Source organism: Saccoglossus kowalevskii, chromosome 4 (assembly GCF_978046115.1).
Source record: "Saccoglossus kowalevskii chromosome 4, keSacKowa6.1, whole genome shotgun sequence".
In the NCBI taxonomy this organism is placed as follows: domain Eukaryota; kingdom Metazoa; phylum Hemichordata; class Enteropneusta; family Harrimaniidae; genus Saccoglossus; species Saccoglossus kowalevskii.
This window is the reverse complement of record NC_140644.1, coordinates 11,999,916-12,024,026: the sequence shown is the minus strand read 5'-3', so window position 1 is coordinate 12,024,026 and position 24,111 is coordinate 11,999,916. Positions and strand designations below refer to the sequence as shown.

General features: G+C 33.1%; 1 protein-coding gene across 2 annotated transcripts in view; it reads right to left on the bottom strand.

Annotated features, from left to right (window-relative positions):
- The window catches only part of LOC100366913 (centrosomal protein of 135 kDa), a 53,072-nt gene extending 35,050 nt beyond the window's left edge, over positions 1-18,022 (bottom strand). Inside the window, exons 1-4 of one of the 2 annotated variants that reach the window (XM_006816898.3) lie at positions 17,895-18,022; positions 15,911-16,106; positions 14,315-14,627; positions 12,437-12,669 (exon numbers count right to left, since the gene is read on the bottom strand). In XM_006816898.3, the coding sequence (XP_006816961.1) occupies positions 12,437-12,669; positions 14,315-14,627; positions 15,911-16,069 (705 nt within the window). In that variant the 5' untranslated portion in view covers positions 16,070-16,106; positions 17,895-18,022. Of the gene's footprint in view, positions 1-6,013; positions 6,150-12,436; positions 12,670-14,314; positions 14,628-15,910; positions 16,107-17,894 lie in introns of those variants that run through there. The other variant, XM_085497780.1, reaches the window with a different exon arrangement.
- Between the last annotated feature and the right edge of the window lie 6,089 nt (positions 18,023-24,111).

Here is a 24,111-nt window from a genome sequence, read left to right as displayed (position 1 = left end):
AATGGTCTGGGCAGGACAGTGAACCAACTACATGTATCTTAGAATGAAAGAAAAGACAGATTAAATTTAAACTGTTAAAATGGTCTGGGCAGGACAGTGAACCAACTACATGTATCTTAGAATGAAAGAAAAGACAGATTAAATTTAAACTGTTAAAATGGTCTGGGCAGGACAGTGAACCAACTACACGTATCTTAGAATGAAAGAAAAGACAGATTAAATTTAAACTGTTAAAATGGTCTGGGCAGGACAGTGAACCAACTACACGTATCTTAGAATGAAAGAAAAGACAGATTAAATTTAAACTGTTAAAATGGTCTGGGCAGGACAGTGAACCAACTACACGTATCTTAGAATGAAAGAAAAGACAGATTAAATTTAAACTGTTAAAATGGTCTGGGCAGGACAGTGAACCAACTACACGTATCTTAGAATGAAAGAAAAGACAGATTAAATTTAAACTGTTAAAATGGTCTGGGCAGGACAGTGAACCAACTACACGTATCTTAGAATGAAAGAAAAGACAGATTAAATTTAAACTGTTAAAATGGTCTGGGCAGGACAGTGAACCAACTACACGTATCTTAGAATGAAAGAAAAGACAGATTAAATTTAAACTGTTAAAATGGTCTGGGCAGGACAGTGAACCAACTACACGTATCTTAGAATGAAAGAAAAGACAGATTAAATTTAAACTGTTAAAATGGTCTGGGCAGGACAGTGAACCAACTACATGTATCTTAGAATGAAAGAAAAGACAGATTGCATTCATCACACTCATTCTCAGCACATGGTAATGGATTCTCTTGACTTTTTTTGGTGAATGAGTGTGTGTTCAGCAAACCTTACACTTATCAAGTAGAGTGAAGTGAGAAGTGCTAGTGTTTGAGTAGACATCGTTGCACTCATACAACCATGTGAGAAGTGCTAGTGTTTGAGTAGACATCGTTGCACTCATACAACCATGTGCAAAAAAAAACAGAAGCTGACAAGCTGACAAGATTATAAATGCATCTTGTAATTTCAGAGCTTCCCAGCTGAAGTGTTCAAAGAGATGTGCTGGGATATGAGAAACAATTGAATAATCTCCCAAATGTGCCACTCTACTTTATGAATCTTATGAACAGAATTTGTCAATGATAAAAGATCTACAACACTGGTCAAGAGCTGGATACTGAATCGTGCACCTGTGACTTTTTGACTGACCATTTGAATACAATTTAATTAGTAAATCAATACTTGATGTGAAGCATTTTTCATAGTATTGTTTGCAATAGAAACCCATTTGTTTTCTCTATACCAGTGCATTTTCTTTAGACCTCTTCCTTCTAAATTGACATTTCCGAGCAAAATAATAGGAACAGCACGGAAGACTGACAGCTTTACGTCCCCTCTGACTGAACACCATATTTCCAAACACAATGCCACAAACCTGGCAGGTGGGCAGTATTTACTCATTTTTTTTCACTGCTGAGTGTGCAGCTGACCACAATCTCCCTGGATGCCGGGTGGACCAGCCCCGTGTATTTTTACATTGACTCGATCAGATAGAGATTAAGCCACACATCAGGACTGAGTTTAGTTCAATTTACTACATATGTTAAAGACTTTAATTTCATGAAAGACCAATTTGATTAATGATTTTTCAGATATTGTAAAATTTCGACAGCAGCACTGGGATTCTCAAGACATGGTAATGGTGCCTTGTCCTCTCATCACTCTGAAATTCTGATCAAAGTTGTTATCTAAGATACACGAGCAATGTCACAGAATTAGTACATATAATAGAAATAAAACTTGGTCGATGCCACCACACCATACTACAATAATTTATAATTGATTGTCGTTGGTTATTCAGCCTATGGAGCGTCTTTACATTAGAACCCCACTGCGATAACACCCTGAGGCACAATAAATGATCAGTAAACCCAAGCAACACCATACCAACCTTGCATACAAACTCCCCCATTCAGAGCTATAGAAGAATTCAAATTCCATCAAAAGGGATAAGAAAAGTGTCATCCCTGGGCAACATGTATAGACAGTGGGAGTGATAGTAACAGAACGCCGATCACACCTTCTTGACGATCACCACACTATTTAGAGTACTTAATGAGGGGGAACCTTAATTTCCTAACAGGATAATTTTTAAAAGCGATAAGCTGAGATGAACAATTCATACAGATATTTTCTGGTAGTCCTGATAAAATAAGATTACACCAGAATGCTTATATGGTATTGGCCACTATGAAGACTTCAAATGTGTTGCACAGAATGTTTGCGCAAAACAGAGGGTGCGCATCAATCCTTAAGAAAGGCACATGTCAACACAATTACAGAGAAAATGTAAGGCAAACGCCAAAGGAACCATGAAAAGTAGCAAACAGATTTTACTTACTATGTGAGAGAATTTACATCAGAGGTGAACAACAAAAAGTGGACATGAACCAAAAGAACAATGAATTTCACTGGGGTCCTTAAAGACAGATGGCCAAAGTAACAAACCTCAAATCTTCCTCTAGTTTCAGCTTATTGATGACTATTTGGGTTTTTTATTACAAAATGCACATGTGTGCATACATGTAATTACAAAATGACCAATACATGTATGTCATTTTTTTTTATTAGGAACATACAACTGGCAGTAGTTGTTGTTATTTGGGGTAGGGTGAGATGTCTCATTGGTTTTAGAAAAAAACAATACAAACCATTGTTATTAAAACAGGACAACAAAATGTAATACTGGAACACACTACATGTGAATCAGAAATTCAATTTGTAGATTCTGTTTGACAATAGAATGGTATGTTAAGGAGTTTTGTGGAAATGCATCACCCATTGAGAGTTTGAAGCCAGTCTTGCATGAATTCTCATGAATGGTTAAGCATAGACTGTTGTATGTATCATTTGCCATCGTAGGTGATTGTCATAGCGCCATACAAGCTTAGTAACAACAAACTCCCAGACTGACGCAAGATATACTCTTCCAACTAGATGGCTAAAGCGTTCACTTGATCGCTTTGGGCCAAACAATGCCAATTGAGAGTACATTTTCCCAGTGGTTGAATAACTTCAAAAGAATTGAGATTTAGAATAAAATATCGGTAATTAATTTACGTTACAAAACCACAGGTGAGAATAATTGCATTTTTTAACCTGTATGTTTGTTTCAAATACCATATTTGCTCTAATTAAAGTGCATCTCTAAATAGCACATTTAAACCAAAAATTGCATATGATATTAAATTGAAACATTAAAATATTGGTTATTTTGGCCACAGAAACCTCTGCAATTTACTTCAGTGCATGTGTTAGTAACAGAGCCAGAGGTTGAAAGAGATACGATACATACATATATTGCATAGTTATTTTGTAGAATACTAGTAGTTGATGGTAAATTGTTCATACAAAATGCATGCATTAGGAGGGAAAAAAGGGGTATGTTTCTGGTCAGCATGCATGTCAATTCAAAAGCGGCGACTCACAACCTTTTTTTCTGTTTTTTCTGCACCTTTTTTCAGAACACCATCATCTATGTCCAATAATCAGAATCAGAGTACGGCTGCACACTTTTGGTGTCATTTGTTTGCATATATTTTATATTCACGTAATAATGATCCAAAATAAATTTTGCAATACCGCATGGTCTGTATTTATGCTAATAATCAACAAACATGCATTGTACATGTTGCAGGGGACCCATATGGAATACACAACGAATGCAACAATTTCTGTAATGTGTAAGTGTATCAAGGTTCCATATACTTAACGTCTAATCTACGTACCAAATTTTAACAAAATCTGTCAATACACAACTGAGATCTGGTTCCGAATGACAGAAATGTTTGATTTTAATGAATTGTTAACACTAAAATGGCCGCCATCCGACCATTTTGAATCAGATCACAAAATGTACAATATATAGTTTGAATGTGATCATTCCAGGCATGTTGGGGTTACATGTGCGGATGGACAGACAGATGCATGCACATACACACAGGTTTGAAATTATAAGTCCTTGTTTTTGGCCTTTGTCCAAACAGGGATTAATAACTGCATGTATCCAGGGTTACCTTATAGAGGTCAGTTACAATGTAGATCTGGTTAAACACTTGTATTGATCTACTTTAACTAATTTCCCTCAGTGTTAAGGAAATAATCAATTTCCTGAATCATAAATATTACATTAAATAGCAGTTAATGTGTGGATGTCTCAATAAAACATCTAAAATTAAATGCATGGCATTCACACAATAATGACATATTCAGTTATTTGACAAAATGAGATGCATGACAGTAATGAGTTATCAAGGTCATAGGTCAGGCTAGTGAATATTCTTCAAACACATCAGGTCATATGGAGAATTAGTTAACAAGATTTGACAATATAATGTTGCCTCTCCTATCATACAAATTGCCTTATTAAATGGCAACAATGTATCTTCACATAAATCAATAAAATGGCTTTATTTTAGGAATGTTATCTGACAGCAAATATGAATGAAAAAATTAAAATTATGGATAGCAGTATTTATGAATAATTGGATGACCTCCACATTTACAAATAGTAAGATTTAAATATTTTGGTAATATTACAGCATATTACCGGGGTAATAATTATTTACAAATTACATCAGATATTCTTATTCTATAAAATATATATAGAATAAAAAAAAATTATGAGTTTAATTTTGCCAGGTAATACCAATACAATCACATTTATTAGATTTATGTTAGTAAAATTATTAACATCCATTGAAGTTACTAGTACTGTCGAATACTTTATTTTCGCTATTTTCGCTGAAGGGATGATTTCGTGAAAATAAAATCCAGCGAATATACTTTTTTTCCTATATTTCACATTAAACTCATCAAAAATCAGTGAAAATAAATTCCATACAAAATGCCCAAAAAGCCTTTTCAGCGAAAATTAATTCCAGCGAAAATAAAGTATTCCACAGTATAACAGAACTTGCTACTTGACTCTGCAAATGCAAACAGTTTAATATATTTATGGATATTAAATTAAAAACAAGACTCTGAATGTGGAATAATACCATCAATATTCTAAGCTGAAGAAGTGTAATTGAATAATTGAGTCAGCTGGGAAAACAAGGTTGATGCAGAAAAATTTTAAATTAAAATGAGCAAAATAAAATAAAACAGTTGTCTGAAGAATTAGATGATGTACTGAGTAAAATAAATTAGTTGTAACTTGAATCTAAAAAATCAGAGGCAGTTAAGAGCCAAAATAATAATGAATAAACCATTGATAATAATACTTGGTCCACTTCCAATAAACAAAGACTGATTCTTATAAGCTTTACACTTCACCGAAATCCCCTTCAAACAAACTATACTGGCTTTGAAATTTTCAATATGTAAACACAACTGGAATTTGACCAAGATTTATCATTTGTGACTTTAAAGTGGTATAACCTGGAGCAGGTGGTATGCATTTCACTCAGACATATCGCTACTCCACTAATATGCTTAGTAAACACGATATAATTTGGAGCTGGCAGTTAGCAAAGACTCCTTCTTAAAAAGGAAACAGATTATTTTATTCATCACGCTCTGGTGTACTCTTTTTATTAGCCGATCAACACTTGACAATGTCAAATAAACAACAGTTAAAAGGGTATTTGCAAGTGGTAGCTTAAATATATTTGTATTAGCATGGAGGTAAATTCTTATTACCTCCATGGTATTAGTCTGCTTCCCACCATGGCAAACCTTGTATAACCTCTGCTGTACAGAGGCGAATATTTATAGAAAATAAAAAAAATCATTGAGTTCAACTTCAAGTCATTTGACATTTGCATGACTCAACAGTAGGGCAAACATTGAACGTGATGATATCCCTTGCACTCGGGTACATTTACAGTGACATCCATACACCAGTACTATTAAAGGGAAACACTACAGTGGGAGGGACTGAACACTACTATGTAACATAAATCAACTATTTTACTTAGTTACAGCTATTTTAGAAAACTAAAAAAACACTCACCCTTGGCCGCGAACGAGAACGGCGACTGTACCGTGAAGACATTGCGTCTTACACTCCGTTAGATATGCAATTGATTGTAGCGTCTCTGATACACCTACTATATCGTAGTGCATGCATTCATGAACTGAACAAGGAACCCCGGGTTATGAATTCAAACTCCAACTGACGCAGAGAATGTAATTTGAATATGTAAAGTGAGAAGCTGTTACACCCTGCCGCGGAATAAAATCTACCTGTGTTTAATTTATAACAATGCTGCCAACCCATGAATGAAGGCGCAATCACTTAACAATACCCACCCACAATTGCCTATTGTCCAATCCATGTTATGGGGCCATGCATTAGCATAATAAATGACAATGCACATTTACATGACAAAGCATCTTGTTGTTGGGTCACTTATTGACCTCAGTAACAATACCTGTTGTTTACGCAGATTATTCCATTGAATGTTTGTGTGAGACTGCCTAATTTACAGTTGTGAACTGGCATGTGATAAATACTGGTAAAAATGGCGTGTTCAGACAAGCACCCCAGCATTTCTTTTTTGACCTCTGTTTGATAAACTAGATTGCGGAAGATTACTATTTAATCAAATAACAAAAAGTAATTTCTTTTTTGCATCCAAATGAACAAGGTTATTTCTGTCTACTACTGACTGTTTTTTGTTTTTTTACGGTGGGTTAGATAATTGTATCACTTTCATGGTTGAGTAAAATACTTCAATATAACTGTTTTGAGTTCACGCTGGTCGTTTACACCCGATCCATTGTTCAACTGTCTGGGTTGCCAAACCGTCATTTAACTATAATCCCTACTTCAATATAAAAATCACATGCTGTGTTTACTTTTCAGACAGAACAAGAATTTGTAACAACTTTTAATATGTAACTCATATATACGTGTACCAGCGAACAAAAAATAAACAACTGTAAAATACTGATTATAATTTGTAAATGATTTTCCATATTAGGTACGCTACTTAGTGTTATGTCATTGTATTTTTGCACATGCTTTATTTTAATTTGTAATTGATTTGTATTTTTAGGTATGCTACTCAATGTTAGGTAATTTTATTATTGAAATATATGTGACATTTAATGAAAAATATAGAGAAATTAAATAAACATTTGGAGCTATCTTACAAATTTCATGGAAAAATTGATCAAGAGAAAAAGATTATATTTAGGTAGGTTTTTATGGCGAAGACAATTTTATTTATTTAGTTTATTATATATGTTAATCAAATTATATGTAGCAAACATTAACTTTATTTTTAGTGTTACTTTTGAATGATACAGCATACAATAAGTGTAACGTGTTAAGTATACAGGGAAATATAACAGGCAGGCAATTTTTTTTTTAGCTCCTCTTGGTGAGATTTTGTACTAGGATTTGCTTGTGAGTGATCACTCACTTTAAAAGGAAAGGTCTGAAAAATTTGTGGAATTACAGTGACGAATGTATAACAAAAAAATGGTAATAATTCAGTGTAAATAAATTTTGGCTAAAATGAAGTAGTCCAGTGTATGGATAGTTTAATCCTTATCCTGCCAGCCAAATGTAATTTTATATTGACTTCAGTTAAAGGGTTAAAGTTAATAAATGTGTTTTATATCATGATACAATGTTATAGACACGGTATTTCAAAATGCATTCTCAGCATTATAAAATTATTATACATGTATCAAACAAAAGTTCAAGATAAAATTATCGAATTTGCTTTATTCACGTAAATGACAGAACTGTATTTGTTGTCAAAACGAAATCATATTTTAATGAATGCAATGTTTAGTTTACTGTAAAATACTTTCGAAGACTTTTTGGGTGTTTTGTATAGAATTTATTTTCACCGATTTATGATGAGTTGAATGTAAACATCTTTTCATCAAAAATAGCGGAAATAAAGTATTTTACGGTATGTCAAATTCTATGAGAGATGTTTTTCTTACGCAGTATTTTTATTTCAGAATTAACATCTAACAATTCAAAGTATCTTCAGTTCTCTCTATAGAAGACCTTAGCATCGATCAAAAACAACAAACATTGCCATATTTCCCTTTTATGGTCGATTACTATCTTCCCTCATTTTCATAATACATTCCAAGCAAAACAAGGAACGTATTACACCAAACACCAAATGTGTTGACCCAACAAGTTTAAAAGTTGTATGTGATTGGCGTAAAACTGAACAGACGTGCTGTATCCGTGATAATGTGAATACATACAGCACACATGGCGTTTTTATCAACTACGTGACACATTTCCACCAAATCCATAAAATATTATTCTCTCCCACAAAAGCAATCAACTAGGCATAAGAAGAGTATTAATTGCTTACACCTGTTGTCATACTCTCCTGAGATAAGGCACTGAACCATACCTTTCTTGTGAGAATTTTCGCGGGAATTAACCCAGTGATGTACTACAAAAGTTAGTTAAGTTAAAGTGTGTAATGTAAAACCCAGTAACATACAGAGATGCTGGTACAGGGTCACAGTGTCTGGTATCAGTGTACCTGTATTCGCTCTACTAGTAGTGTACGTGTTTAGTGGGAATTTGGTAATACTGTGTAGGATATTACTGTAAAATCTGTATTAGAGGCTGCGAATTCTATTAAAATGGTACAATGCAACAGAGGGGATGCGGCTTCTATTAGAGCATCTACACATATGAGAAACAATGAATTTTTGGTTTAATTGTTTAAAAAAAATAGGTGCGACTTCTGTTAGGGATGCGGCTTCTAATACAGATTTTTCGGTAATTTGTTAAATGTTAGGAAAGCAAAAGCTCCCATATTTCTATTACAATGTCTCTTGGCTGATGATTAAATGTTAATATAGCATAAGGGTGCATGATAGTCATATAAATATTTTACATAAAACACAAGACAAGGTTGGGGTGGGGGTTAAAAACTGCAAGGGTTAAGTTTTGGCATAGTTTAGGGCTGGAAACATCATTAAAATATAATTATTAACCAGCATAATATTCAAAATTGCAACGCATACAAAATTCCACACCTTTTATGTATACTACCACCCCTTTACTCTCCAAAAACAAACACACTCAACTGGTATAGAGTTCAATTAACATTTAGTGACAGGTGTTATCTTTAACAACCGTTTGCTACATAGCAACGGTGCATACAAGTACACATACATATACATATTCTAAACCTGACAGTAAATTTTTGTGAAATCATGCTTGAATTTATAGTTTTATAAATTTCATAAATTTGTTTTGGCTGCAAGTTAAACCAGTGAAAATAAATTATTGTACAACATTTTTTTCTTCCACAATCTGCAGTTTACATTAACCTGAAAGCGCAAATCAGTTGCACATGTCATCCCTCAACAGTGAACCATGATTAGAGCTAAAATAAAGTACTGTATTTGCTCTATTAGAAGCACATCTCTAATAGACATGTACATAGACCAAAAATAGCAGTTATTATATACTACCAGAAAGTTTCATTAAAATATGATTACACCTCAGTCATTACAGCTAAAATAAAGTACTGTATTTGCTCTATTAGAAGCACATCTCTAATAGACATGTATATAGACCAAAAATAGCAGTTATTATATACTACCAGAAGTTTCATTAAAATATGATTACACCTCAGTCATTACAGCTAAAATAAAGTACTGTATTTGCTCTATTAGAAGCACACCTCTAATAGACAGGTATATAGACCAAAAATAACAGTTATTATATACTGGCTTCATTAAAATATGATTACACCTCTGTCATTAGAGCTGAAATAAAGTACTGTATTTGCTCTATTAGAAGCACATCTTTAATAGACAGATATAAAGACCAAAAATAACAGTTATTATATACTGGCTTAATTAAAATATGATTACACCCCTGTCTTTTATGTAAGCATAAATGCTTATAATAGAGAAAATTCGGTAATTCACAGTACCGGTAACTGCCATTTTGGGGTTTGGTTCAGCACACAGTGATTTATTTAAATACTATATTCGTTTTAATAGTACATATGCAGTTTGAAATGTAAATGGCAAATGTGTATCCATGTTCAAATTTATTTTATTTGTTTATTTTCATTTATTGTATTATAAATGCAATTTTTTATTTACGTACATTTGCTTTTAATATGTTAACTGCTATGACTAATGCTCTGATAATTTGATTAATAAAAATAAATTTTTGGTTAGTTACAATAAATCTTTTTATCTGAAGTCATAAATAACATTCATAGAATAGCATATCCTAGCCAACTAATTACAACTGGATTGTAATAAAACACCATATCACAATGACGGGATGCATACAAGGTTTACAGAAAACATGAAAGCTTACTTTGATAGCAAATACATGTAGGTAGTTTTTAGAGAACGGATAAAAGCCAGGTTTACATTTGATTTACAGAAATGTTGGTAAATACATAATATTAAACTGTGTCAGCTTGATCATAGTTTAAGCTTTTTTGTGATGGTTACAAATGTATTTATAGTTATGACAGTGTGCTATGTTTATCATTTGCTGTCATTATTGTGTTTGAAAGAACTATGATATATCAACTACACAAACAGATAAGAAAACAAAGCAAATTTAACAGTGAAATAAATATTATCTCTCTAAATTTGTTTCCATTATTAGACTAATATACCAAGAGGAAGTACATGTAACTGGGAACTGTCTCCTAGTTTTGAACACACAGATGTACATTATTTTTGCTTTTTTTTGTTCTTGCCTTCAAGTGCATTTCAGAAAAAATATCTACAGAACATATGCAAATATTCTATACAAGTAAAATAAAAGTATAAACAGAAGAGGACACACATTCTGACAAAATTTCTCGACACAACCTTCGAAACAACAGAAGTTCATGAAGTATGTACATGTATACACATATGCCAGACAACTGACAGATGTTGGTGGTGTAGATAAAAAAGATGGTTAGCAACACAAGATTGGAGAAGTTGATATTAAATTAAGACAAAGACTTGTCTTCACATGAAGATTTTATAATCAAAAACAAACACCGTATTTGCTCTGTTAGTAGCACATGTACTTATGTAAATAAGAAGCATAACAATTCTATTGGAGATGCGCTTCTAATAGAGCAAACATAGTACATGTACCATATTGGTTCCATTGGAAGTGCATCTCTAATACATTAACATTAACCAAAAAATGCATTTATTGTAAGCTCGAATCATTAAAATTGATTCATTTCTGTTTGTAAATAGAAAGACCTGTGTCATTTACAGAAAGCATATATGCTACTAACAGAGCAAATATTTGTAAAGTCTCAACATGACTACTTCTATGAGTAAGGCCAGACTTTTTTTATTCCTGGTTTCTTGAGTTTTTATAAGTCAATTTTGTTGAGGAGGGCGAAAAAAACAAACTAATTCTTCTTTTTCATTAGATTTGTGGGATTCTCAAAGAATTGTACGTGAGATCATTAATCGGAGAGTAGAACTGAAATAAAATTTTATTGTTGCCAATTGTGGCACAATTTTCAGCATTAATGGGGGATTTCTCGGTTTTTGACGATAGAGTTTCACGGCTTGTCACCACAAACCACGCCGCTGCCATGTTCGCCTAGTAGTCTCAAGCAGTACGCAGAGAGGTTAATACCGAGATTCACTGTCAACTAACGCGCATAAAGTATAGATCTGTGCGAAACTTCGGTACTTTGATCATGATAATCCCATGAAAATGCAACTTGGATTTGTTAGGCGGCAAGCGGAAAAAAAATGAAGATAAAAATAATTTTTTTTAGCAATTTTTTGCACTCACAAGTCGGCGGGCGCGAGAAAATACACTGAAATAAAATTTTATTTTTATTTCATTTTTGGCTTCTGTTCATTCGGCGGGTTCGCGAAACAAGGGAAAATAAAAATCTGGCCTAAACAAGTAAATATAAGTATCATCCCTCTCACAAATACACAAGGAGATATATGAGATAAAGTGAAATACGCTTAGTTAGTTGAAACCCTGAGGCACAACAAATAAATAGCGTGAATGATTTACTATGCCTTGCCTTCTATAGCATTATATCCATGGGCAACCTGTTGTCATACCTAAACACTCTACTCTCAGCAGGGAACGATTACACAACGTTTCGACAATGAGTAAAAAGGAGTCCATGGTCAGTGTCACCTTTGGCAGAGGACATAGATACTGACCAGTAGAGACAATGAATCAGACCACCAACTGCATAAAGAAAACTAAAGAAAGTGGGACAGACGCAGACTAGTTTGCAACTATATGGAAATGAGAAATTTCAAAATTGTGAGAAAGCCTTAAAAATTGCCATATATTTTAACATCAGAGTTAATCAGAACCTGAAAACTCACTGCACATTTGTCAGAAAGTAAACCAAAACATAAATGTTTGTGAACAAGCGATATCCACTCGGACGACAACAATAAATGGTTAACTAACCTGTTTCTTAAGACTTCTGACGGTCCGTTTCGACTTCTCATCTTCTATTTTTAGCTTATCAACATCTTTCTGCAAAGCGTCAATTCTAGTGTCAGCTACCCGGATAAGATCTGCCACGTACGGATCTTCACCTTGCGATTGAGTTGATGACAGTAGCGTGCTATCAGTCGCTGGAACTGTGCCGTCTATTTCCATACGCTGGCGACGGAATGGAATGTTACGCTTACGCCCCCCTGCAAGAAAACAATATATATGTATACGACTCCTCACGTATTTAAATTACAAAGATTAAAAAGTAGACCAAAAAGTTAATATCTCTGTTAAATAATTTAAAAGTCTTAATTAATTCAGATTATTTTACACACAATTTTAAAATTTTGTTTTTCTCATATATAATATTATATTCTTAAATATAATATTTTCACAAAAGTATTTTCACACACCACTGCAAGGTCATGAAAAATACAGAGATGTAAATATGAGTGTTGTGTTTGACATTCAGGTTCACACAATGGATATATCAATGAATTACAACCCTACAAGTGTGGGTGTCACTTCCATTACGGTATCACTGTGTCTGCAAATCTTTGAACTCATTCTTTTTGCAGCCTATAATTCCGTTATTGTTTATAGTTTCTGTTACTTGAAATCATTAATATTAGTTTAACTTTAATAACACTCCAAGTAAGTTTCCAAATTAACATACATGGTTGTCACAATTAAACGCCTAAAAATCTTCTTTACAATGGTGACATTAATAAATACATGCCAACCATTTTACTTGGGTTACTTAGGATACCACAATGGTAAGATACCAGTAAACATACGATAAAACGATTTGTGGACGTCATGATGACACTTTGTCTGAATTTCATTATCAATTGTATGCACGCACAAACACATAGAGAGAATTCAATTACCAGTAAACCTTTCGAGTGTTGTATGTTTCTATTTTAGAACTGTATTAAGTGCTTGACATTGTTATGGGGTTTAATTATTTCAGTACCGTACACATTGTTAGCCACAATAGTGAATAGGGTCAACAAATCCAAAGAATTCAAAGCAAACAAAGTATGAATTTTGTTTCTCCTAATATATCCTCATCATGTTGTGTTTGATATGAGTCCTATGCGATGTATACAACACATGTAAAATACATTGTCGGTTTCCATGAAGATTCAAAACGTGCGCTTGCAAACCAAATGTGACATTGGAAGCTTGATCAGTAGATTTTCCAAAAGACAATTACGATTTTTAAAGAGGGATAAAATAATAAATTGTTGTCAGGAACACATGTCAAGTGTTTTAATAGTTAGAATGACGGAGATTAAACAAATGCTATTGTGAAGTACCTACTAAAAACTATGTTTGTATCTAAGCTAATTTCAGTGCACCACTCCGTGCATACTAGAATAGTTTGAAATCAACTATAGAATAAATATCAACTAGGCCTACATGTATGAAATCAAGGCATGGCAATGAAATTAGAAGAAATTGACTATTATTAATTTTTAGATACATTAAAAAAAGGTGCTTTGCAAAGCGCCCTCAAACGTACACAAGGTAAATTATTCTACAATTTGATCATGTGAGGGCATCATTTATTTCAAAAGATACAATCAGGGACTGTGGTAGCAAAGAGAGTCCTGGTATATAAATTTAATCTCTATCACAGTTGAGGCCCAGACTAGTCTCAAAATAAGATGAATTAGAGTACCACCACAAAAGTCCAGGAAGTAATAAAGGCAATATATGTTATGTATAAAAGAAAATATTAAAGTATTCAAATATTAAAAATATGAAAGTATTTTTTGCAAGATATTGTTTGCGTTTATCCTCTATGGCATGACAATTAGTATATGCAAACTAAGTACTTACCAGGAGTTTGTACAACAGCGTGGAAGTTCTTTTCCTGTAATTCATTTATCCTATCAGTTTTTAATTTTGATTCCTTTTCAACCGCTCTGACTTTATGAATATATTGAGTGTTCAAAAAACGTAAATCAGCATTTTCATGTTCTATGCGTCTGATAGTTGTTTTCAAATCTTTGATGGAAGACTCCGCTTCTTCTTTGGTTTTTATAAGTTGCAGATGCAACTCATTGTTTTCTTTCACTAGTTTGGCATTATCACTGCGATAGGGTTCCACAGCAACCTCCCAGTCACCAGTCTGTTCAACTGACTTACTCGCCTGTTCCAAGAGGACAAAGAAAACAACAATAGGTAACAAAGAAAAAATCAACTGTCAGCGTATGAGATATTGGTAATTGTTCAGTTTACAATAATCCTGTACAATATAATTCACAGTGCCTCAGGCATAGGTGGAGTAGGGAGATAAATAGAATCAAACAACCAATAGTATATACTTTGTTTTGTGTGTGTGTGAACCAGTCATGCCCTAAATTGTGCTAACATGACATAACTTAGCCCCCTTCATGACTATTAGGATCAAACCTGCAATTATTAGCTTGTAATGTGTATATTTGGTTGACTGCCAAAAAACAACACGCTCTGTAAAGACTTCTATAGACACACCTAGTAAGTATTCATTCTCAACGAATATAGTCTTCAGTTCATTAAAAGTTATAGAAATAAAGCTATAGAAATAAATATACAGCCAAATAATCTCACATGTGAAAATTATCTTTAATTACAAGGTAAATAGCAAAATTTTGTAGCCATTTGAGGAATGATCACTCTGGTCGCCTGTCACTTGCTCACAGGAAATTTCCAGCCAGTGTAGTGGTAACAATTTGCAGAAAATTGCAAGATAAAAGAACTCCTCCAGAACTAATATAAATAATCAACCTTATGTGGGAAGTAATAGATTTTTTTTTATCAGTATTCTCTTCTCAGTATTCTTTACTTGTTTTGATGGCACATCATACACACCAAAAACATTAGATTTTAGGTAAACATGTATTAGAATGCACCAGCTTCATATTGCAATGCCATCTAATTAGCTAATCAATCACATGCTTACGGTTAGACTGTTTGCCATTGCTTACTTTACGATTTGCCTACCAAAAAATAATATCTTTTTTGCCAACAATGAACAAGATGAAATTTAAATCATGTTTTGTCTTTCTGAGAAAATGTTTCATCATTTAAATACCTGTCTTGACAAACACTGTATACATGTGTACCTGATACTACTGTAAATTCCACTTTATTTTCTAATTAAATTTCTAAATTTGTTTTCGCTGAAAGAATCAATCAGTGCAAATAATATCAGAAGTGTCTTTTTCAGTGAAAATTAATTCCAGAAAATAAAGTATTTTAGAGTATATACACATTTCTATCCACTGTTCCAATCAATAGCTATTTTTCAATATATAATGTTATACTTTCTCCTTGTTTGCCAAGTGGCTAAACAGAGAGTTAAATTATTAAAACTATTTTGTGGTTTTGTCATTAGTTGAACCCCAGCATGGTATTTCCAATCAACCATCAGATACCTTACTATGTACTTACCTGTAACTTGGCATTCTTGAGGCTTTCTGTGGTATGTACCAAGTCACTGAAAAGTCGCTCCACTAACGGTAATGATTCAATTCCCAGTGGATGACGATAACCAAGCTGGTCAAGACGTTTGCGGAGTGTTGTAAACTTGCGTTCTACAGTAGTACTCATGGCTACAATTTCATTTCAAAAAGGTATAAATTTGAATCTATAACATACAAGAAAAAAAAATTACGGCTACATATCAGTCATAAAAATAGAATAAAAGTATTGTATTTTTATTAACAAAAGCTGTCAAGGACTGTGTAGAGACATATTGCTAACCATCACTACCTTGGAATACTTTGCTGACACGATTAGTAAAAAAACTGCACTCTCTATGAAGCTACGAGTGAGGGCGCACTTATAAGTTTTCCTTTCTATCATCTGTTTCTTAATGAATTTGACAAATGGTAACTCCTACCTACTAGAACTATTAAATCAGTACTTTTATTGAAAACCCTTGAAGCGTTACAGTAGTCACGTCACGTGTTTGATATGGTATTGACATATACAACACTTATACCAATTTCAAACACACACTACATTTTAACAGTACATGCAAAATGCAACAGTATTCAGAGGCTCCTTCGTTAATAGGCAGAATTACTGAGCAATTTAATCCATAGATTATTTTGTGAGTTTTCAAGATCTTTAGCACCAAGACTTGTTTTTTTTCCCTCATATATCTTGCGAACTGAATTTTTCTCATTATTGCATCCAAATCTATCTCCCTATCTTACATTAAAACACCACAAACTAAACAAAACTCTGGAATTCACTCCCAGAAACAATGAAACTAATAACTAACAGATGCAGGTTTAAAATGCTATCAACTAACTATCTTTTTAACATATAATCCAGTGTGTGTTTGAATTATTTATTTGTTTACTTATCATTATTATTATTAAGTATTATTAATTTATTATATTTATTAATTGAAAGATCGTTGACTAGACTTGTTCAAAAAACTATTTCTGTGATCATTGCCATAATCAGTGTATTTAAAATTTGTCTCTACATGATTTAGGTATTTATTTATTCAGTTCTTGTAAAATTCTGTTTATGGTGAAATAAATTCATTCATTGTTCCCCTGCTCTATGTAGCCATAATATTCACAACAGTAGACATGATGCTGGGAGAGAATTGAACACTGTTGGGCAAAAACAAGTCTATTCCCTCAAAATATTCCTGACAGGATTTTAGCTTGTCCAGATAAAAAAATAACTTTAATTGTCTCAGAGAGGCAAAATCAATCAGGAACTGACACGTTTAACTGTGAACTGAATTTAGTTCAATTAACTTCACATATCAGAGGCTTTTAACAACTATAGAAGATGATACAAATTTGAAAGTTGAATCATAAACTGAACAGTAATAAATATTCACTCTCATATAAATCAAAACAGAGCATGTCAAAGTAAATTTCTGAATTGTTGGTTACCAGAACATACATAGCACATGTGTCGGTGATTTGCACATAGCGTAATGTAGTACAGTTTATAAAGTATGAATGCATCAGTCCATGGAGAGTACTTGTATACTATTTACTAAAATATACGAGGAATTGAAAGTGTTGAAATAACTATTATCCATGTTCTTCAGCGAATAAATTATGAATGTGTACTACAGATCGAAGAGTTCGGCGATTCTCCGTTCACTTCGTTTCAAAACAATCGTCACCTTCCGTGTTGTCAGAATTCGGATACGATTTCAGAGTTCAGCCGAGACGCTCATATTCTGCTATTTTCTAAGATTTAAAACAGTATTTCAGTAAATAAGACTGATATTTATTCCCCAACAAACATCAAAGAGACATGCAATTACATGTTTCCATTCACTAGTTTTCAAACATGTCTCAAACGAAAAGTTACAGCGGGGTCGGCCTTTGAAAAGTAAATTTTGCAGTTGATCTTCCCTAAAATTAGATATACACAGTCAGCTTACAGTACTTACCTTTCTTCAAGTATACGATCCAACTCTGGATGCTCTAAAATAAAAATAAAACGTTATTATCTAAAGTCTTTCCGCCTCCTTCGACACCAACTTTTATGAAGCGTAGCTGTTTAGTTTGAATTCGTGCGCAACTGCAATGACCTTACGGAAATGACCTCTGAGACCAGTCAACTTTTTTAATGGGGCTATCATTAAAATAAATTGATAATTAGCAAATGCCAACCTTAAAAATAACGGTTTTATATACACTAATATATAAAACTATTGATAATATAGAAACACAATCATAATCTTGATTATAAAGGTAAAAATTCTAGAGCAATATTTTAAACGCGTACATTGACACCCCCACTTAATAATAAAACGACTCCAAACATTTCCGGTATTCGTTGTCAGAACAATGGAGAACAACATAATGGAAACACATAGCAGACGACTTTTATACTGCGTCAAATGCTGTACCACATGGGCAATATCTGCGATAAAGCAGATACAGTTGGACAAATCAGAAATAACAAAGTGGATATAATATTAGCTTCATATGAGAAAGTAAAGTTGATGGGTTTGAGGGACATTTGCTGCTGCTTTGCTGCTTTGTTTTATTGCATCATTATTTCCGCAAAATAAAATGAGAAATGCTCAATTTTAACAAAAAAGCCGAGTAGTTACAAAATAGAAAAAACGGATAAAAATATTTTTAACAAATATATGAAAACATCACGATTACAATTTTGAAATACAAAAATCTGACAAAAAGTTTGTTTGTACTCATATAGTTTAAGTATATGGGTACGCGCCGCTTTTTTGACCCCCATTTTCACGGTCGAGTCGATCTTTTTCACACTAACTTAAAGATTTTCGACCAATGTAGCAAAATTTGGGGAATCTTTTTGCAAAAACACAATTATTGTTTTGCCCAAAGTGTATTCAACATCGACCATTTTGGGTCCAGTTGTCATTATTTTAACTGTTTCAAACCTCACTTGCCAGTTTTCGAACACCAAGTACACGTAATTATCCGATTTTTTAAAATTCAGGTCCCGTTTTTATGACTCATCTTTATATGATCTTAGATTTGATGTTCACCTAGAGGGTCGGCAAGGGGTATTTTCATAAACTGTAATCAATTGTTTTTATTTTCGTAAAAATGTAATTTAAATAAATAAAAAAAAAGTAAATTCATGGGCAAGATGTAAAATGTAATCAGCTATTTTATTCGTCCGTAATTTGTAAAAAGATTTTATTTTTTGTAAGCGTATAAAGCATTTTCCAAATTAAATGTCGTAACTCATACGAAATTTCGAATTTTGATTCTTAAACACAAATTATCAAAAATATTATAAAAATGTTAATAAATGTAATTAAGAATTTGCTCTATCTGTAAATTGTAAAAACCAATTTTTTACTGTAAATGGAACTTTCATTATATTTCCTGTAAAAACGTAAAAAGCCGTTTTTATTTCCTGTAACCTGTACCAGTTATCCCCCTCAAGTTGCCCTCTCTAATAACTCATTCTCATAAAAAGTAATGGAACATGTGAACCGTTGGGGGCGCAATTCTTAGGTAGACATCTAATTTCAAACAATAAGTTTACGGATTTTTCACCTGATTCACTTACATTTTTGTTTTTAGTCAGGCCCGTAGCCAGCACTTTTGAATAGGGGGTTCGAAAACAACAATAAATGATATATTTATTTATAATATTCAAAAAGTGTTTTTGAGCTCTGTTTACATACATTTTTATATTCTCGGTTTTAAATTCAATTGGTTTACTTTGTGTTACGTTGGTAAGTTATTGCACATAACATTTTTGAACTATTTTACCATTTTAGAGAAGGGGTCCTAGGCCATTCCCCACCCACAAACACACCCACACCCTTGATCCATTACGGCAAAATGTTGTACACAAAAAAGACAAGACTGTACTTATCTTAGCATTATTGTCTAAGTATTTTAAGGTAGAATGCTACTCACGAGCTTTTTCGCTCTTCACAGATGTTAGCACACATAAAAGTGACACAATTTCATGTCGAAATCTGTCTACAATTATTCATTTTAGTATTAGTCAATTATGTAATTTTATTTCTGTTCAGAGCCTCACCACACCGTACAAAATGTAATGGGTAGAAAAGTGCATATCACGTTTTAAAAACAATACAACATCCATGTAAACATATGGTACTAAGTTAAGCTGAATTCATATTCATCTCGTCGCTTGAAAACTTTTAAAAGATACAGAGCTAGTTGATATATGGTGTGACAGTTTGTGTAGCGACGAAGTAAGCCCAGGCTGTCAGTATTTGCATAAATCAGCCCTTAGATCATTATAAAATAAACATAATAAAATGAACATATAAAAACAAAGTGAATTTCAATTGTCTACCATGCTAAATTCAAACGTATCACTGCAAAAACTAAAAATTTATTGATCTAACTGTATTTTTGTGTGTCTGCCTAATTCTACATTATGTTTATGGCCAAAACAGCGAAAACTCGTCAGTATATATTTTAGTCTATAATTGCTTGCCAATAAATCTCGCAGGTTATAATACTACATTGATTTTTCCGAAAGTACACAGCCTGGATGATTGTGAAATTGAGGCATGCCATTCTTGCTGACAACATTTTTTTTATTCTTTGAGTAAATATCTCTAAGAAATTTGCAGTATAAGAGACAACGCTTGAAATAACCACAGCATAATGGCAGCCTTCCACATTCGTCTAACATCGCTATATTGTTTGTACAACTATTAATGCCAAGTAGATATCTGCAAAATGTTGTCTGTACCCTCTCGATTTCCGAATTTACGTACCCCCATATCGCTACCATAAGAATAGCTGGCACAATGATTGCATCAAACAAATTAAATGCACTAACCAATAGCATACTACCAAGTTTCTTGCAGTACGTATATTTGTTGGTTCACTGTAAATCTGTTTTTAGATGGCGGTAAAATAATATGCATATAGTAGCAGTTTAGCAGTAAACAAATAAATAATCTTCAATGACTACATCTCCTTTATATGAACCCACTAAAAACAAAGAAAATTTTCTAAGGCATCAAAAAAAAACGTGTAAAAAAATATGTTTGAAAAATATGATTTATCGCATAGTTTCAGTGCTGAAGCAACACTGTGGGATAATTTTTTGGCTGCAAGAAGCTCTTCGATCTATACAACTTGTGATGATAAATCGTCATTTTTTTAATGATGTTTTCAACCCGTAGCTGTACACTATTGCCAATAACACAGGCTACACGTACTAATACAATAAGTTAACTACATTTGGCTGATAAACTTAGAACAAAACAGTATATATGCCATCATTAACTTGAAGAATACAAAACTAATGAACCAATATGAAAGTACAGTGTCGTGTTGTCGTCTCAATCCCGTTCGAATCCCACACTTTACTAACTGAGCGAACACTAGCACAAGACAAACGGACCTATTCAGGACCACCACATCCTTCAGAGAGTGACTACCATTACATTATTGTTTCAATGTTGCTTTAATATTTAACATCAGCTGCTTGAACGCGATCTTCATTACACCATCGCGGAATCACCGAATAAAAGCTTGCCCATTTATAACAACCTGTTTTGATTGGCTGCTGTTGAACTGAGACGGCGTAACTTCACGATTGACATTTAAAGATCGTTGTCACCTAAATGCTCATTACTATGCAATTTCGACCGAGTCTGATAGTTACCTCACTGAGTCAAGTGATTTAAACGATGATAATTATTTTAATTAATACTGTTTGTTTTATTATGTTCTAATCTACGATCATAAATCTATTCACTTCCAAAATCTAGGGGGTTCGACCGAACCCCCCGAACCCCCCCAAAAACTACGGGCCTGTTAGTAACAGTGATTTCAAGCAGCATAGATTCATTTTGTCCACGAATAATCCATTTCATCCTCAGAAGGTGCAAAAATACTCAAAATAGTATGTTCTTGAGATAATTTTGAGGCAGTAGGAACGAATATTTGTGTCGAATAAAAAAGGGTTTATAAACTTTTATCGCAAACTCTCGTTATAGCGGTCGTTGGCGTTAAATTATTGAATCCATTTGCATTGACAATCCAGCATTTAAGTAATAAACACAAGTTTTTATATTATTCGATGTAGATTTATTTGATGGTAAATATATTAGACTTTCATAAGAAAGAACATAAACAAGTTTGAAGCTTCGTCATTATTTGTCCAAACAGCCAATTATCCAATTAATCAATTGCCAAAGAGTCAATAATCTAAACTACTGTTTATCGAATGGCATTACTCATAATAATCCACTGGAGACGCTGTGTTATTTTCACAGCTTCCTCGTGTTGAAAAAGGTGAAAGTTTAGCATAGAAATATCTTTCAATAACGATGTATTACAAATGTTAAAAATTTTGAACGTTTTAGGTCATCTTTTAGGTGTATACAATGCATTGCAGTAATAAACCCTTGAAGGAGCATTATTTAAATATTCAGAAGCAACTTCAATCGTTTCCGTTCAATAATAAAGGATAAAGAAAAAAAATGGGTTTTGGAGTTTTTTTCTCTGTAGTGGTACAGTTCTCTATTAATTTACATTCGGGTTGGTGGGTAACAATTGTGAAAATACGGAGCCTTTCTAATCTGTGACCAATCACGGCCATCACATAAGCATCGACAATAATCAATATTACATATCTAATAAATGCAAATTTATCCCCTTTGACATATAACACATTTCGTTACATTCTATCCGTATGCGATGGCCGCGATTGGTCAAAATGTTACGTGCGTTGTTGTTCAGAAACTTTAAGTATCTTGATTTATGTTATGTATTTATCTGGTAAAATAAAAAGAGGAAACTGAGTTCTTCCTCAACTATTGAAAAGACAGGTTAAAATAAAATGGAAATGGAACCCAAGACATATTACAGTGGGTACAGCTTCTAAAATTATACCCACCGGTACTGGGAGTATGTTGGTTCATCGAGAGAAAACATGTACTACAAGGAAGACTTTCTTTATTAAATATTAAAATAAATTATGATGATTTATCTAGCACTATGTCTGAGGTTTGAAAAAAAAAGCATCGCATGATATGAATTGCAAGGAATGTGCTTACTGATGGTGATGGATTACGATAGGAACTGAGCTATCGTAGTTGTGGATATTTCTGTGATATCCCAATAAGAGTAAAACTAACACACCGTTTGACTATTTTTTTTATATATCGGAGTACATCGTTCACTACACTGTATTTATGCTATACCATTAGGTATGGCTGAAATGACACAGGACAGGTTTCGCAAGATAACACATTGCAAGACTTTCCGGTTTAGCGATGAATCAATTCTGTGGCGTCAATGCGATGGGATCCCGAGATTGAGTATTTCAAATAGACAAATATGATTGGTTGTTTAGTCGTGTTGCATTTTTCTCAAAACAGCACAGTATTTTTTTTAACGGGCGACAAGAGAAAATACAAAAAACAAACAAAAATTGCAAAGATTTGCCACAAAATTTCGCTAGGATAAAATCATGGTATTCAAAAGTCAATACATTATATTTGAAACTGAGCTTACCTCAATTTTGAGATAGCTTAATGTTACAATATTATTTTTAACATTTGCTGAATCTGTCCACCCTGTCTTATTCTCAGAACACTGGCAGAAATCTAAACAATTTGTAAACTGTTTAAATGCAAATGAATCATGATTTTTTTAAAAATGTACTGTTCCACCACCCTAAATTGAACAGCATCAACGATGTCATAGTTTTTCTTAAGCCCTGCAGTGTACTGTTCACACAAAATATTTTACATTGGCACAATAGTAAAATATCTTTTATTCAAGTGTCCATCAACAATTAACCAGAATTCATGATCAGTGGTAACAGAAGAAACTTTCGATTTGCAATTAACATTAGTTCCTGTCCAATGATTCAATACTGTGCATCTGTGAGAATTCTAGTCTCATTTCAATTTAAACTTTGTGATTTGTCTAATAAGGCAGACTGGTGGACATTGTCTAAATTCTAAGTGATATCCCTGCAACTGTTCTAGGACCTTAATATTAAACATACTGTAAAAGGATTAATTATTCACTGGGTTTTAATTTTGCTTATTTTGCTGACTGGAAAATACGCTAAATAAAAACCCAGTGAATATGTAAAATTTAGCACAGAACACATTATCTAAATGATAAAACCGTGAGTTTAAAACCCACTGAATA